Raw genomic sequence first — 16,916 nt, forward strand, 5'->3', positions numbered from 1 at the left:
GAGTTTCATTCTTCAGCAGCACTGGCAGCACTCAGATCCACAGACAGATCCAAATCCTGAGATATGAAGAATTAAAAAAAAATGAATTAGTTGAAATAATACTGTAGTGTCGAATACCCTTCATTCAGCTAAAATGGGAAAGCAATACTCTCCTGGGAACTAAGTCACTGACACTTTCCAAGTTAAAAGAAATGGTTGTTTTACCAAAAAAAAAGAAAAAGAAATGGTTGTATCTTGGACCCAAATGATTGTTTACTCCTAAATCTGTTTATTTAGAAAGAAAAGTAAAATCTGTACATATTATATCCCAACAGTCTACTATTGGTGCAAGAAGTGCAGCAACCTGCTGAGAGAAAACAATTGAGAGAGCTGACAGTCAAAACAAGTGTGTGATTCTTGTTACTTCTATTATACTAAATTGTGTACTTCTGATCTGCCCATGGAATATCATTATAGAACAAAAACATAATACTTCTGAACAATTGTCTTAGGTCTTTAATATAAGGATGCTTAATTCTGGTCACTGAAGACTAAAACCAAAAAAATTAAAAATACCATAATTTCCATTATACTTTCTAACCCGCAAAAATGGACAAATTAATTCTGCAGTTCTTGGACATCTACACAGAATTCAATTACGAAACAGTAACCAGCAACTTTTTGCTCACTTGGTAAGACAGAACTACTATTTACCTTTCCAGTTATCTTGCTGTACAGGGCAATCACGTCTCTCACTGTGGTTTCAAAATGTGTTGTCGGGTCATAGCTCTGTAAAATATATATTTTCAGCATTTGATCAATGGTTACAAGAAGTATAGCTAAATATGCAGTAAAAATTCTTTCCTATACAAAAAACCCTGTGAAACAAAATAGCGACCAGAGAAGTTAATATATAAGCATACTTAATTCGGATAACATTATACGGCCAAGTCAGAGTTAGCAATGTCCTAACATTCTTGCTAGGGAGCTAGATGAAAATGGAATAGTAAACCTCTGCTCTCATCCGAAAAGTGCTCGGAAGGAAAAGAAAAAGAGAATATTGTTAGAGATATATAAAATCATTAATATTTACCTATTAGTTTAAACTTTTGGGTGAAATGATTCTTTACGGATATCAATTACACAAAGTCTTATCATAGCTCCATATAAATTGTGAAACCACTTATCCAAGAAAATAAAATTCCCTTTAAATTATACTTACTGTGGAAATGAAGCAACTGTCAACATCAGGCTGGTTAGTAGGTTCAAATCTATCGTAAGTTTCAATAAAGATTTCATCCACAGGACCAAGGAGATCTATGCCAGGCTTCAATTCTTCCTCAGGATTATCGGTCTCTGCTTCTGTTGTGACAAAAGCAATATATTTTCCTTTTGGAGCTATATTATGCGAGTAGGAGCAGCAGAAAAGGTACCTGAAGCATGGGTTAACCCAATTTAATGTAATGTAACATAACAAGAAGTTGACGTAGCCACCAGCCTAAATAATATTTTGTTGCGATATATTGCCATGAACACATATATTCGGGGGGTTGATACATTGCCTCATTTGTGGCAACAACTTTTCTCAACATGGCTAGTGTTTTTAAAGAAAAATAACATAGCCTTGGTAGAAAGATAATTTTCTGAAGCAAATGTTTGAACCTAGCCCACCAAATCTTGCAGTTGAGCATTCAAACTCAGTGTTGATGGCTTAACAGTGAATTCAATTATTTACTTATCGATGCTTAAACGCCTAAGTTTCACGTAATACATTAATAGACACATAGGAAACAAGTTCAATTCACAATTGTCAGAGGTTTAGGCAGAAAAGAAAGAGTATATCACTAATATAGTAATATATAAAAGTTTGACGAACATACATATCTGATTTGCGCCCAAGTTGTTTCTGAGGCAGAATAACTTGAGCTGACGGAGAGTCGTTGGTGTTGGGGATCGGATGGCTCATAATACAAATAGCACGGGCCACTTTCCCAACCTTGTTCACCTATTGATAGATAGATGGCTTCATTTGAAGGAAACAAAACTCGGATGATCTTCCTATGTGATGAATGTTACAAGTTACGTACCTTGTCTGGCAAGTACGAAGGATCACAAACAACTTTTTTACATTTTGCAGTTTCTCCTTCGGAGGTCACACCTCTGGCCTTTCCATTCTCATCGAACTCAACCTGAAATTAGTAGCATCCAGCATCATGCCCCGCTACCTCACTAAATATTTACAGCGGTCAAGCTAGATAAAGATTCAAGTACATCCTAAAACGTATTTGATCAACAAGTTCTCATTATTTAGCATTTTAGGTTTCTAGCTTTTATCTGTAACTGGGCTCGGATCTAGTAAATGAAGGTTAGAGTAATGACATAAAATCTTTATACTCAATAACTATTACTGGGCATAAGAAGCGGGTCGTCAATTATTAAACTTACAACAATTCTGAAGATAAAAAATATCCCAGCTCACCAACGACCATTGGTTCAAAGTGGTACGAAGTTTTCAGGTAATCGATTAACCGGTGGATATATATAAAAAATAAAATAAAATTCCCAGCTCAAGTATGGTAATTTTTATATTTAGTTGGACTAGTGCAAAACCAATGCAAGAACAACGGAGCAGATCATGTCTCACCAAAAATTGATTCTAAGTTTCACACTGTAAGATAATTAGTAGGTCAAGAATATCATCCCATATAAGGCATTCATATTTTTTTTATACTCTCAAGCATATATTACCTTGCATTCTGGCTTGTTCAGCATGTAGGTGCCACCATAAACAGCACTCAAACGAGCAAATCCCTGCCAATTTTGCATCAAGGTAGTCGAAGTTTATAAGATTCCCAAGGCACACTCTATTGCTGCTTGAGATGTATGTTACAAACCTGGGGAAGCTCTCCCAGTCCATAGAGTGGATAAATATAAGGAGATCCACCTCGAAAACGTGCTAAAGACTCTGCATATAGCTTTAGTAAAACCACGGTTAAAATAAATTAGAATTCCACACTTGTTACTTTGCACAAGCATATTCACAATTGGAAAAACCCACTACTCTCAATAGAAATCTTATGATGAGCACACAAAAACCAGGAATCATTCAATGAGAAAATCTTGGATAAGTTCAAAGATGAAAAGCTGTAATGATATCTGATATGATATCTGGATTTGAAATTTGAAACAAAAGATAAAAGCTTTCTGACTAGCTGTACAGCTTACCCATTCCCATGATTTCATGATTTTCCCTCTTCCACTAAAACAGGAAAATCTGAAAGAATGAAAAAAAATCAACCACGCAAGACACCTATCACATCTTCCCGTAATAGAATAAATTTCGAGTGAAAAGGATGTCCGTGATTCTATTTTTCATTTCTTTTCCCCAAAGTAGAAGGCTTCAAATAAATTGTTTGACTTCGATGCTATTTAAACACACCAGCCATGTTCCCAGTATTTAAAATTCAATGTTATGATTCCAGGAGCAGGACGCAAGGAGTTATAGATTGCACCCTTGCTTCTTCAGCCTTTGACACAAACTCACAAGGTAATTTAATCCTAAATAGAATTGAGAAACTGTATCAAAACTATTCAAGCATATTCTATATGTCATCAGCATATATGTGAACTGGAAGAGAATGCAATGTATATGTTGAAGGAAACAGTAGGAGCTAGGAACTGCCTTGCAAAGATCAGCATCACAATTTTTAAGAAATACATAATGGGAAATTGGAACCAGAAATAACTATCAAATAAGGAAACTAGATACCTTCATTCTTTCCACAAAATCTTTTGCAGGCTGATTCAGGTAAGCATCGTCCAAATGTAGAGCCAATGCATGGCCAATGAAGTCAATTGTGTTGTCGTCCAACCCATATTTCCTAATTAGAAACAGTGTTATTTTTCACACATAGAAGACATGGTGATAGTTAGGAAACAAGCACGTGAATTTCAGTATAAGGCAATGAATAACCAAATCAGAAAATTCTGAGACAGCTCATAACGTTTTATCATCCTGAAAGAATATCATTCCTCCAGTAAGTTGAGCATGACTACAATATTTTTAGTAGCTTAAAATTTCCTATTATTTTCATAAAAAATTATGCAAACTTCCACTGATATGGGAAGTCACTCCCAGTTTTAAGTTCAAAAAAATATGAAGATCGTAATTGTTTACCATGAACAAAATTGTTAGAGCAACGATATTAAAAAAATAACTGATCATTCGTTGTTGAAATTATTCACACACACACACACAAAAAAGAGACACTCAGAGGAAATGCCAGCGAGATAGTACGAAATGAGTTCTTTTGCTGTAACTCGGTTAAGGTCCATTCCTTCATGAGATTTTGGATCATTTTCATCATAGTCTTGAACATAAATGAAAAATTTTCGAGCACGCCGCTTCTCAAACAGCCCCATAAGGGGAGATTTTAAAGCTTCCACATCATTTGCTGGTACTTTGTGAATCTGAAGAAAGCATCAAATTCATTAGCTTGACAGAGAAGACCTTAAGAATGATATTTTATATTGAAGATGATTGACTATAGACCCAGAGAAAAGTTTACTTAGCTTCAGACCTTTCCTTTGTTGTACACAAAGCTGCCATCTACGGCCTTGAAACTCAGATATTTGGTAACATTTGTGTGGATGAGAACGCGAACCAAAGTACCATTTGCCATCATGAACTGTTGAAGCATAAATTGAACAGAAAAGGTGAAGAATGGCAACTCCTTTTTCTGTCTTAAATAAATAAGTTCTCAACTACGATTAATAAAAATAGTTAAATCCACTGTTGATTCAGGTTTAATTTTTGGTACATGATTCAAATTTTATTAGTAGGTTAAGTTATAGAGTACTAATTTTCACATCTGTACAAGACTATATAATTCAAAAATTCAAGTATCTCCAGGTAAAGAAGCAGACTGTTTTTTAGATTTCAAACTCAACACTCTCCATATTTTTGTAGTTTTCATTGATCAGTGGAACTGAGCTTAGGAGAAGCTCAACTCTCTAACAGTGTCACAGTGAATTAAGACCACAACATCATCACAATCAAGCTTATGGTTTTGTGGCTCCAAAACATGTCTGAAACTGGACCTCCTTACACGGAAGTTCAATTATTTGCATAGTTTTTTTGACAACCACTCTCTCGGGGGAAAAAAAAAAACAAGGTCTTTCAACCAAATCGGTAAAGGATCACCCCGGTGTCCCGGTAGTAAAAAATTCAATGATAGATTTCAAGCAAAATTTGAATGAAAAATTCACCATAAATTTTTTATCTGCAATTTAGGGATACCGAATTGAATCTTACAGTTAAATTAACGGGGAAGGTTATATTTACAAATTTTTTGTTTACAAACTACATTATGTCTCTGACCGGTCATATTTTAATCAAAAGTATATGACCGGTCAAACTTAGTATAATTTGTAAAAAAAATTGTAAACGCATCTTTTACCTAAATTAATATTAAGGTTTAAAAAACAAAAGTCTAAAATTTGTATACCTTTGGGATCATATCAACATTGTATTCTTTGCTTGAGCCTAAATTCTCCGGAAGATTGTCACTGCCCCTGAATCGCTTCCACAGCTATATTCAAGAATAGTGATAGTTAAATCAGTTGTTCGGTTATATACAAGGAGATCCTAAATGAACAAAAACGAGAGATTGGTAAACATGTTCAGATAAATATTTACCTGATTAAGATTAAGCGAAGTGGATTCTCCTCCATAATAGTCATTTCTATCCATGTGCAACACCTGATCCAATAAATCAAACACACGAAAACTTAATTTTACCTAAGTCATTGTAACCAATACTAATCACTATCCAATAAATTTTAATTTTAATTTTAATTTTCATTTATCTCTCACAAATCTATTTGAATATAAAATATAAGTAACTATCTAATAAATTGCTTTTATTCTCCACACACATTCATGTAAGATTAAATGATCATTAAATCTTACATTATATAGCTAATCAATGTAAAATGATCAAGATTAGAATGTTTTGATTAAGAAGGGGAGAAATACTTTGAGTCCATCGACCGAGAGAAGGCCACTGAGGATGCATTCTTTGAGTCCCGTTCCCAGAACTATAACATCGTATTCTTCATCCATGGTGGAGAGAGAGAGAGAGAGAAAGAGAGAGAGAGTGAAACTACAGATTCAGAGAAAAAACAAGTGCAATATGGAACGAACAGAAAACAGAGAAAAGGTCACAGTGATAGTGCCAGCTTCCCTTGAGGTTCGGATTTTTAACGGTCAAAATCGTGTTTTCAACGACCTTCCGCACGTGCCGAAAACTAAATCAGAGAAAGAAAAAAAAAGGTTCAATCTCAAACATAAACTTGTAGATTTCATGAATTACGCAAACCATATGTTATATGGTTACATGGCTTTTTCGTCGTTTAGTAATCAATTATGGTTTCATGAGTAAGGTCACGCCAGAAAGGTAGCGCCCATGTATAAAAAATAAAAGGTAAAAGTTGAGAAGAAAAAACTATGATTTTTCTTATAATCACATATTCCTTTATGATTTTTTTTATCATTTATTTTTTTATGATTTTTTTTATCCAGTCCACCATCTAATACTGTTATAGATTAACTTAGATTATCAATTTTACCTCCCAAAAAAACAATGACTATGAGATTATTTATTATTGTGTTCCTACTTCCTATTCACTTTTCTCAACTTCTTAAGATAAAAATTTCATAGTTATTACAATAAATTATTTTTTTAATCAAATTAGATTATAGTTAAAATTTCTTTTGATTAAAAAGCATTAGTTTTTTTTTATCTAACTTCACAGTAAATTATATATTATTAGTTTATTATAATATTAAGATAAATAATCAAACATATATTACATGTTGAAACCCTTAACTCCATCAAAATACGTAGAATTTAACTTAAATTGAACTTCTTTTATTTCAATTCAATCGTCTTCTTTTTTATTTAGATTTTTTATTTTATTTGTAATGTTTGTGAGTGTAACATCCCCGTCTCGAGCCGGTTCAATTAACATACATATGATAAAACAGAAAACAGCGGAAGACTTAACTTCTGAAAATACGAGCTAACTTTTTTTCTTTTTCTTTTTAAATTCTCATTCGTCGTAAACGAAAATCGGGCAGAGTTTCCTCTATAAATCGGACAACTGGGGATTTTCCAATCCCACACAGAAGCATTTCCTGATAAACAGTTTATACAAATATACTCAAATGTCCATCCATGGGCGCATGCATAACTTGGCTCAGTGCCACTATATCTAACAGCATGCAATCCAACAGGTAAACATATCTGAATACTACCTCATCACATAACGTGCCTGAATACCCAAATGTACATGCATCAAAGCGACAGACGTGTACAAAACATATACAGGCCATATACAAAATAAAGGATCAATATCATGATCCATCAAATGCGAAAATACTAAAATACATCAAACACTCCAAAAAGGTAGTAGCCTACAGCCACTCAAAATCCGGTCTGTCAACTGCCTCAGCCACGTGTCGTGTCCCTGCCTAGTGAGGACTCACCGGGAATCTGGGCACCTGAAAATATGTCCCCAAAGAGGGGAGAGATTACAAATCTCAGTAAGCTCCAGGTTTATAGAGAATTCTCCATACCCCTGGCTCACTCCTGCATGAAAGTCAGATACAGAGTATACAAATACAACATATAACAGATATCATAACAGAACAGAGCATATATCCATATCATATCAGAGATGTGCGCCGTCATTCCCAAGGGAGGACCCCAAGCGGAAATCAACGCACGTTGTAACACCCCGTTCTAGAACCGGTTTGTTAACATCGCATTATGATATTAAGCGCAGTTACAATCACATGGGTTCAATTAAAATCCGGATAAATTTTTCATTTTAAAACGTACCGAACTTATAATACCCAATTTCGTGATCATAACCATATTACCTTGCGGAAACAGATAAATTAAGCTTAACATCATGTTCATTTCCCATTTTTAAACCATTAATTTACTTCTTGTTTAGTTCAAAACTTCTACTATATTGTAGGTTTCTTCATTAGCTACCTGTGGCTTCAAACCGTGCTCAAATCGGAGCACTGTAGTCCAAGTTAGGACAATTTGAAGCAACACAAGAGAGTGTTGGTCACAGGCCCCGCGCGCTTCAGCGCGCTACCGGGCGCTCAAGCGCGCGCTATCGGGCGCCAAAGCCTCCATCTGGGCGCTTAAGCGCACGGAGGCAGTAAGCATCAGGCATTCCAGTGTGGATGGGCGCTTAAGCGCGCAACAGGGCGCTCAGGCGCGCTATCCTGGGCGCTCAAGCTCCCACGGAGACGTTTTAGCGCGCAGAGGCAGAAGCATCTCCTCCTTCAGTGGCGAAGGGCGCTTAAGCGCGGACCAGGGCGCTCAAGCGCGCAACCCTGGGCGCTTAAGCCTTACCCTGGGCGCTAAAACACGAGGGGGCAGTAAGCCACCCAACTTTCTGTAGCAAGGGGCGCTTAAGCGCACGCCAGGGCGCTCCAGCGCGCAATCCTGGGCGCTTAAGCTCCCACTTGGGCGCTCCAGCGCGAGGAGGCAGAATGCATTGGCACTCGCAGGGGCAGCAGGGCGCTTGGGCGCGCTCCTGGGCGCTTAAGCGCGCTGCCAGGGAATTCCAATTCCCACATTTTTCAAGTCCAAGCCTAGGGGAAGGTGCATCCCCATTACAAACCCCAATTGTCCATGCCCCAAAACTAAATCCTAGCACTCATCCAACCTCTCCTCATGAGATTTAGCTAGAATTTGGGCAGCATGACCTTTGTTTTCTCATCGTTTACCAATTTAAACAAAAGGTACCTAATTGATTCTCAGCCCAACCAATTCAACAACTCAATACATAACAAGCATGCATATATTGAATTTCAAGTAGGCATCATTTACATTACATATCCTTTACAAATCATAGAACTTAGCTTACAAAACACTATGATCATTCCCTTGGCTCCCATCAACAAAAGGTGTAACCAAAGGCATGAGCATAGGCTAAGTTCATCCAATGAATCAAGATATACAAATGACCATGGGCTTTCAAAATAAAATCCTATACATGTCAACTACAAAAGGCATGCATAAACTCAAAGAAATGCCATATTTCATGCATAATCCAGATATGGCCACTTGCCACCAGAGGCTCCTGCAGCATCCTTACCTGAAAGGGGGTCCCCACAACACGGGGTGAGATATACGAATATATCCAGTAAACCAGGGGTCCTTGGAGCATCTCTCCACCCCACAGTTCCATATCAGTGTAATAGCAATAACAATAATAATGCAGTAAATACATATCTATGCAAAGTGCACTACATCTCCAGGAGAAATCCCTCGAGCTCTCAAGCTGTCCTAAGGAAACTCAGATGCAAATAGTCCTACTGGCCAGCTAACTACCAAGTATGATTTACGCATCGTCATGCAATATACCAACATAGGGAAACACCATCCTATGCCACACCAAATGCATACACATACGTATAACAAAGCATTACACTATTTTATTGCATTTATATACACAATCACAACCTCCACCCTTTCAGGGCTTGGTAGAACAGTCAAGGGAATTACACCCAAGGTCCGAAGGCTTACCTCAATGCTTCAGTCAACCTTTGTTCTTCACCAACAGTTTCAGCAATCAACTTTTACAAACATACACCTACACATGGTGTAATGCAATCAACACATTGCATCCAAGAGTATTTCACAGTCAACCATCAAATACTCAATTCAAAACACCACACAAGTGTGAGCTTACCAATTCCAATGAGCTACTCAAGCTCCATAGCTTGTTCAAGCGGTTGATCACTCACGGTCGGTCCAAATGTCTCAATCCTAGACATCATTAGGACACAATCATCAATCAACCAAGCCATACCATTTATCAACAATGCAAGAAATCCAATATCAAGCATCATATTCTTGCCATTTTACAAGTATACTCATTTAGCTATCTAAGCTCATTTTCACCAATTAAATGACATTCCTAGCATTTTCCCTAACATGCTCTAAGCTCCATTCTTCCTAAAACATAGCTAATTCAACTACATTTCATCAAAATCCCAATTTACTATTCATAAACCCTAACTCATGCAAATTTCAAGGAATCATGAGGTTCAAGGGTTAGAATCTTACCACCAATGGTCACACAACCAAGGATTGATGGCTCCTCAAGCTTCAATGGAGGTAAAAACTCTCAAAACCCCAATTTTCACCAAAGGGCCGAATTTTTGAGAGGTAATATCTCTCTCCACAATGCTCCCCACTCAAAACAAAGCTAGGATTATGAAAGAGGACGAGATTCTAAGCGATTTAGGCTTTTGAATCATCCAAAACCATCAAGGTTTCCTCCTTCCTCTCTCTCTTCTTCTCTCTCCCTTCTTCTCCTTTCTCTTTCTTTGTCTCTGTTCCTCGACGGGTTTCTGGGGGAAATGAGGGTCTTTTGGTAGCTTAAGTCACTTAACATAGGTTAAGTGGCTTTAAGCGGGTATTGGTTCGTCTATCTATTCAACTCCAATAATTACCAAACTTTACCCAAAAGTCTGGAATATTATTCTAGGAATATTACTATTTTTATTTTTATATTTTGGGCACTTTCACCAGTACCCATTTATACCCCTTAATTTTCACTGAGTACACTTTTTAACTCCAAAGTGACTCAGATTCATTTGATTAAGCCTTATACTTAATTTCACTCACCAAAACATGTTTAATTAATTAATTACACTAGATTTACTAATTAATTAAGTTGGGCTATTATACACGTGTTCCCGAGGGAGGACCCCAAAGCGGAACCAGACATATCAGAGGCGTACACCATCAGTCCCGAGGGAGGACCCCAAAGCGGACATCCGGGTACTATACAATCAATGGCCAGAGATTGTTACAGAAATCATATTACAGAAGTCATATCAGAGCAAAACATATCATGTTATCAAATAACTCTATATGAATGCATCTATACAAAGCATCTAAATCACAGTCATACAGTCCAACCATAGTTCACTAACCATGGTGGAGCACTCAAGCAGGAAAAGACTCCTTAAACATAGAGCTTACCTCTTGAAGCTTTACCAATACGCTTACTTGTGGAACAAGTTACTTTTATCGCTTCAAGAGATTTCCGATCCTTCTCAATCCCTAGGCACACCTAGAGAATAATTTCCAATGCATCAATAAAATGATATTATGCCATGCTTATTTCATAAGCACACACTTTATTGTTTACTTTACTTTCTTTATATTTTTGCCAATACTATGCCAATACACAAGTCTAGACCACCTTATACTCGTTTGGATTCTTTAATTTAATCACCCATTCCCTTAGGAATTTTCAACATAATTCATGCTATTTTTCTTCAAAACTCATCATTTTTTTTTTACAATTTATTACAACACATTTTATTTAAAATAAAATGTACAAAATATATTCCTAAATACCCTATAGGTCGAACTCTATAAGGAATAGGCAAGGGCTCTTTTCTTTTTAATTACATGTAACTTACACATACAAATGTATGTTTCCATATTGTTCCAACTTAATGTTGGGACATCAAGTCCCTCACCACTCTCCATAGCCGAAACATAGGGAATCAAGACACAAAGGATTTTTTCCCCTTTGGCCTTCACACTAATTTACCAAATTCCTACTCACTCCAACACATTAGACACTCTAAATATATCAAATAAAATTTTGCACCATGCACCCTATGTGACCCATCATGGCCGAAACCTAGGGAGGGAAGTACCATGGGCTTTTCAATTTTTTAATTACATGTTGATGCTTACTTTACCATATAACTTCCTAAACAACAACAAACCATTATCAATTTCAATTTCTAAAATCAATTATTCCCTACCCACACATGCTCATAGATTTCATGACTTAATTCATCAAAATAATATCATGGAAGTAGAGGTTTCTTACCTCTAAACACTTGTACAAAGCCTAGAGAGCAATCTCCAAGCCAAACTTCATCAAAAACTCACTTTTTCTCCTCCAATGAATAGTAACTCGAAAATGAGAGGAGGAATAACTCTTCACACACTCAACTATAGCTCAAATGGATAGGTGCAATGGATTCGTTGAGTAGTTCCTAATCGATTTCATGTGGTGGGTCATTAGATTTGGTGGAAGATTCAAAGAGAATCAACAAAATCAAAAACAAACCCTAACCCCCCCTTTTTCCTGGTGCAGCTCGGTTTTGGAGTGAGGAGAGGAGAGAGAATTTTATTTGGAAATGAGGCTTAAGTGACTTAAAAAGGTGAGCACATGTGGCCTTTTACCCGGGTATTTTTCTTTCGCGTATTTTCACTTAAACTAACCCGGAACTAACTCAAAGTTACAAATATATTTTTTATTTTTCTAAAGTCATTTACATTAATTTTTTTATTTCCTAAGGAACAATATTCATAATTCACAGTATGGTTTTTGCACCATTTTTGACGAAATGCACTGTGAATCACTAATTGTACTTCATTTACTTAAGACACTTAAAACTTATAAACTTATCATTTTCTTGGGCCTATATTGACTTGCTTGGCATATATTGGACTTTCTTATTCTTATTTCATCAATTATTTATTTCTGGACTCTACCGGTTGCTTAAACAGCAGTACAAAATACCCGGTAGAAACACTATTCACGAGATTTTCACGGAAAGTGCCAGACTATACAATTTTTCGTTCTGAACTCATATTTGTCATCAGAATTTTCAAATTATGTTCCTAAAATTATTTTGCTCATTTTAAGCTCTACCGGTTAATTCACAAAACTGTAAATTCTCCGGCAGAACGCACTGTTCATAACATAGTCATGATTACAGTCAAAATACTCGAAATCGCTCACTGAATCTAATTATGGCATTTAAATCCTTAAATTAAATCTCTAACTAAGATTTACCAGTTAGGGTCATTATATTCACCCCACCTTTTAAGGATTTTGCCCACAAAATCAAATATCAAATATACATATACCTGACATCAAACTCAGGATATCGCTGGAGAATTTCATTCTCCCGCTCCCAAGTGGCGTCCTCAGGAGTCAATCCTTCCCATTGTACCTTGATCATGGGAATAGTCCTGTTTCTTAACACTTTTTCATCACGTGCTAGAACCTTAAACGGTCCCACAACAAACTTCAAGTCTTTTCTTACTTCGATATTGTCCGGCTGTACAATGTGGGATTCATCCGGCACGTATTTTTGAAGTTGACTGATGTGAAAAACGCTATGCAAATTTGACAGTTGTGGAGGTAAGGCAAGATGATAAGCCACAGGTCCGACCCTTTTCATAATCTGGTAGGGCCCAATGAACCTAGGACTCAACTTCCTCACTCCTAGAGCACGCCCAACACCCGTAGTCGGAGACAAACGGATAAATACATGATCCCCTTCTGAAAATTCAAGGGGTCTATGCTTTGCATCATAATAACTCTTTTTGCGACTCTGTGCTTTCTTCAATCGATCCTTAATCATCATAATTTGATCGGTAGTCTCTTGGATCATATCAGGCCCAAATAACTGCCTCTCTCCAATTTCTGACCAACAAGTAGGCGCCCTGCACCTACGGCCATACAAAGCTTCATAGGGAGTCATGCCCAAACTGGCATGATAACTATTATTGTAGGAAAATTCCACCAGAGGAAGATATTTATCCCATGCATTTCCCTGCTCTAAGGCACAAGCCCTCAACATGTCCTCCAGGGTCTGAATAGTCCTCTCAGTCTGACCATCAGTCTGGGGATGATAAGCCGTGCTCAGCCTCAACTGTGTACCGAAGGCCTGTTGCACTGCATCCCAAAGTCTAGAAGTAAATTTAGGGTCCCGATCACTAATGATACTTTCAGGAACACCATGAAGTTTCACAATTTCTCTTACATATATCCGAGCCAACTGCTCTGTGGAGAAACTCGTTTTAACTGGTATGAAATGTGCAGACTTTGTCAATCTGTCAACAACTACCCAGATAGAATCAAAACCAGCCTGAGTTCTCGGTAATGCTACTACAAAATCCATAGAAATACTGACCCATTTCCATTCCGGAATATCCAAGGGCTGCAGTAATCCAGAAGGTCTCTGATGCTCAATCTTAACTTTCTGACATGTCAAACACTTACTCACAAATAGAGCAATGTCTTTCTTCATTCCCGACCACCAGAAATTCCGTTTCAAGTCTTGGTACATCTTGGTAGCACCAGGATGGATAGTGTACTTACCCATGTGACCCTCAGTTAATACCTCATATACCATCTGACCTTTTGGAACAATGATCCGATCCTTGTAAAACTTAAGACCGAACCTATCAGTGGAGACAAAGTCCTGCTCTTTCATAGACTGAATCTCTTCATCAAGCAATTGAGCTTCTTTAATCCGCTCAACTAATGAATTCAGGACTACCGTAGTAGTCAATAAATGCGGACTATCTTCTGTATTCACAGGAATGTGGAGATCCCTGAATTTCTCAATCAAATTATACTCGGAAATCATCAAATTGGCCATACCAAGCGTCTTTCTGCTTAAAGCATCAGCTACTACATTGGCTTTACCAGGGTGATATTGCAATTCAAAATCATAATCCTTCATAAATTCCACCCATCGGCGTTGCCTCATATTTAGCTCCTTCTGATCAAACAGATACTTTAGACTTTTGTGGTCACCGTAGACAATAAAATCGGCCCCGTATAGAAAGTGTCGCCAAATTTTCAATGCGAACACTACGGCTGCCAACTCAAGATCATGTGTCGGATAATTCTCCTCATGCGGTTTCAACTGCCGAGAAGCATAAGCGACCACCTGACGGAACTGCATTAACACACAGCCTAACCCAAACTTAGAAGCATCACAATACACCACAAACTTACTTGTAGGATCCGGCAATATCAATACCGGAGCTGTAGTCAACTTCCTTTTTAACTCTTGAAAGCTCACTTCACATTCTTGGGTCCACACAAATGGGTTCCCCTTACGGGTTAACCGTGTCAAAGGTAAAACCATCCGTGAGAATCCCTCAATAAAACACCTATAATATCCAGCCAAACCAAGAAAACTCCTGATCTCTGTAACATTTTTAGGACGTTCCCATTCTACCACTGCTTCAATCTTGCTCGGGTCCACTGCCACTCCTTCAGATGAGATGACATGGCCCAGAAATTGTATCTCAGAAAGCCAGAATTCACATTTTGACGGTTTAGCATACAACTGATGCTCTCTCAGAATCTGCAAAACAACCTTTAGATGCTCAGAATGTTCTTCTTTACTCTTTGAATATATCAGTATGTCATCTATAAAGACCACCACAAACTGATCCAGATAGGCTTTAAAGATCCGATTCATATAACCCATGAAAACGGCTGGTGCATTTGTAAGCCCAAAAGGAATAACCAGATACTCATAGTGCCCATAACGGGACCTGAAAGCTGTCTTCGGAACGTCATCCGGCTTTACCCGGATCTGATGATACCCGGACCGGAGATCAATCTTAGAAAATACAGTCGCACCCCGCAACTGATCCAACAAATCATCTATCCGCGACAAAGGATACTTATTCTTAACAGTAACCTTGTTCAACTGCCGGTCGTCTGTACATAATCTCATAGACCCATCCTTCTTCTTAACAAAGATCACCGGTGCTCCCCACGGAGACACACTCGGTCTGATAAAATTCTTACTGGACAAGTCTTCAATCTGCTTCTTCAATTCAGATAATTCTAGAGGTGACATCCGGTATGGGGCAAGAGAGATAGGTCCCACACCAGGCAATAAGTCAATTGCAAATTCAAATTCCCTCTCTGGAGGAAAGTGCGGAATTTCATCCGGAAAGACATCCTCAAACTCAGAGACAATCGGAATAACAAAAATTGGCTCCTTGTTGACGCCAACCAGACCTCCCAATAAAACATACCCGAAATCTCCTTCCTTCAAGGCCTTTACCACCTGAAGTACAGACAAATAAGGAGACTCCCTTTCTTCATCATGAGATGAGACAGAAATGGTTTTACTGCAGCAGTCAATCTTCACACAGTACTTGGACAACCAATCCATCCCCAGAATTAAATTCACAGAAGCAAGGTGCAAGACAATAAAGTCGGCAGAATATTCCCTGCCTTCATACTTGAATTTCACATTTTCACAAACATAGTCTTCATTAAAAACTCTTCCCACAGCCGTAACAATACGCATAGGAGTTTTCATTTTTATCACATGCAGACCAAATGCTTCAGCTACATAATCAGCAATAAAAGAATGCGTGGCACCAGAATCAAACAAAACACTAAGCATTTCATCACGAATAGAAATCATACCTCGCACCAAACTAGCTGACCTCTCAGCCTCTTGCTGAGTCACTGCATATACTCGGGCAACTGGAGGTGGGAGAGGTAGAGATGGTTCCTCAACCACAATAGGAGCCGGAGTGGCCTGAATAGTAGAAACCTGTCCCCCATTAAAGGGGCAGTCCCTAATAAAATGCCCAGGTTGGCCACATTTGTAACACAATCTTTGCTCTTTTCTGCAAACCCCAGCATGAACTTTACCACATGTAGCACATAGAGAAGCAGGCTTAATATTTCCAGGCTTAGAATTTCCCGCCTTTTTAAACTTACCATCAGACTGTCTAACCTGCAACCCTTTTCCTTTAGAATTCCCAGAAGTGTTTTTAGGACCAGAATTAGGAGCAGATTGGTCCTTATGCTTCCTTCTGTAATATTCTTGAATATTTTTACACTTTTTAACAAGTGCAGCAAAAGTATCAAATGACCTGCAAGTTTTTCAGAGATGTTATCATGTAATCCTCTATGAAATTTAAAAATCAAGTCATCCTCTGTAGGTGGAGCTCTCTGGAAATGAGAGTATTTGGCCAGCTTATTGAACTTATTCAAGTATTCATCAATAGACATCTGACCCTGCTTTAGTTCTT

At 37.8% G+C, this 16,916-nt stretch overlaps 1 protein-coding gene across 1 annotated transcript; it reads right to left on the bottom strand.

Annotated features, from left to right (window-relative positions):
- Positions 1-5: 5 nt before the first annotated feature.
- LOC133310755 (guanosine nucleotide diphosphate dissociation inhibitor At5g09550-like) lies at positions 6-6,103 on the bottom strand. The gene is made up of 13 exons (XM_061511738.1): positions 6,017-6,103; positions 5,678-5,740; positions 5,487-5,570; positions 4,560-4,667; positions 4,277-4,449; positions 3,749-3,860; positions 2,874-2,954; positions 2,728-2,790; positions 2,067-2,168; positions 1,860-1,984; positions 1,202-1,412; positions 694-768; positions 6-56 (listed from the first exon to the last, which is right to left on the bottom strand). Exons 1-13 carry the CDS (start codon positions 6,101-6,103, stop codon positions 6-8), a joined length of 1,335 nt encoding a protein of 444 aa, XP_061367722.1.
- Between the last annotated feature and the right edge of the window lie 10,813 nt (positions 6,104-16,916).

This window comes from Gastrolobium bilobum, unplaced genomic scaffold (genome assembly GCF_033153095.1).
Source record: "Gastrolobium bilobum isolate Gb01-03AN ecotype WA unplaced genomic scaffold, APGP_CSIRO_Gbil_v1 utg10606, whole genome shotgun sequence".
Classification (NCBI taxonomy): Eukaryota; Viridiplantae; Streptophyta; class Magnoliopsida; order Fabales; family Fabaceae; genus Gastrolobium; species Gastrolobium bilobum.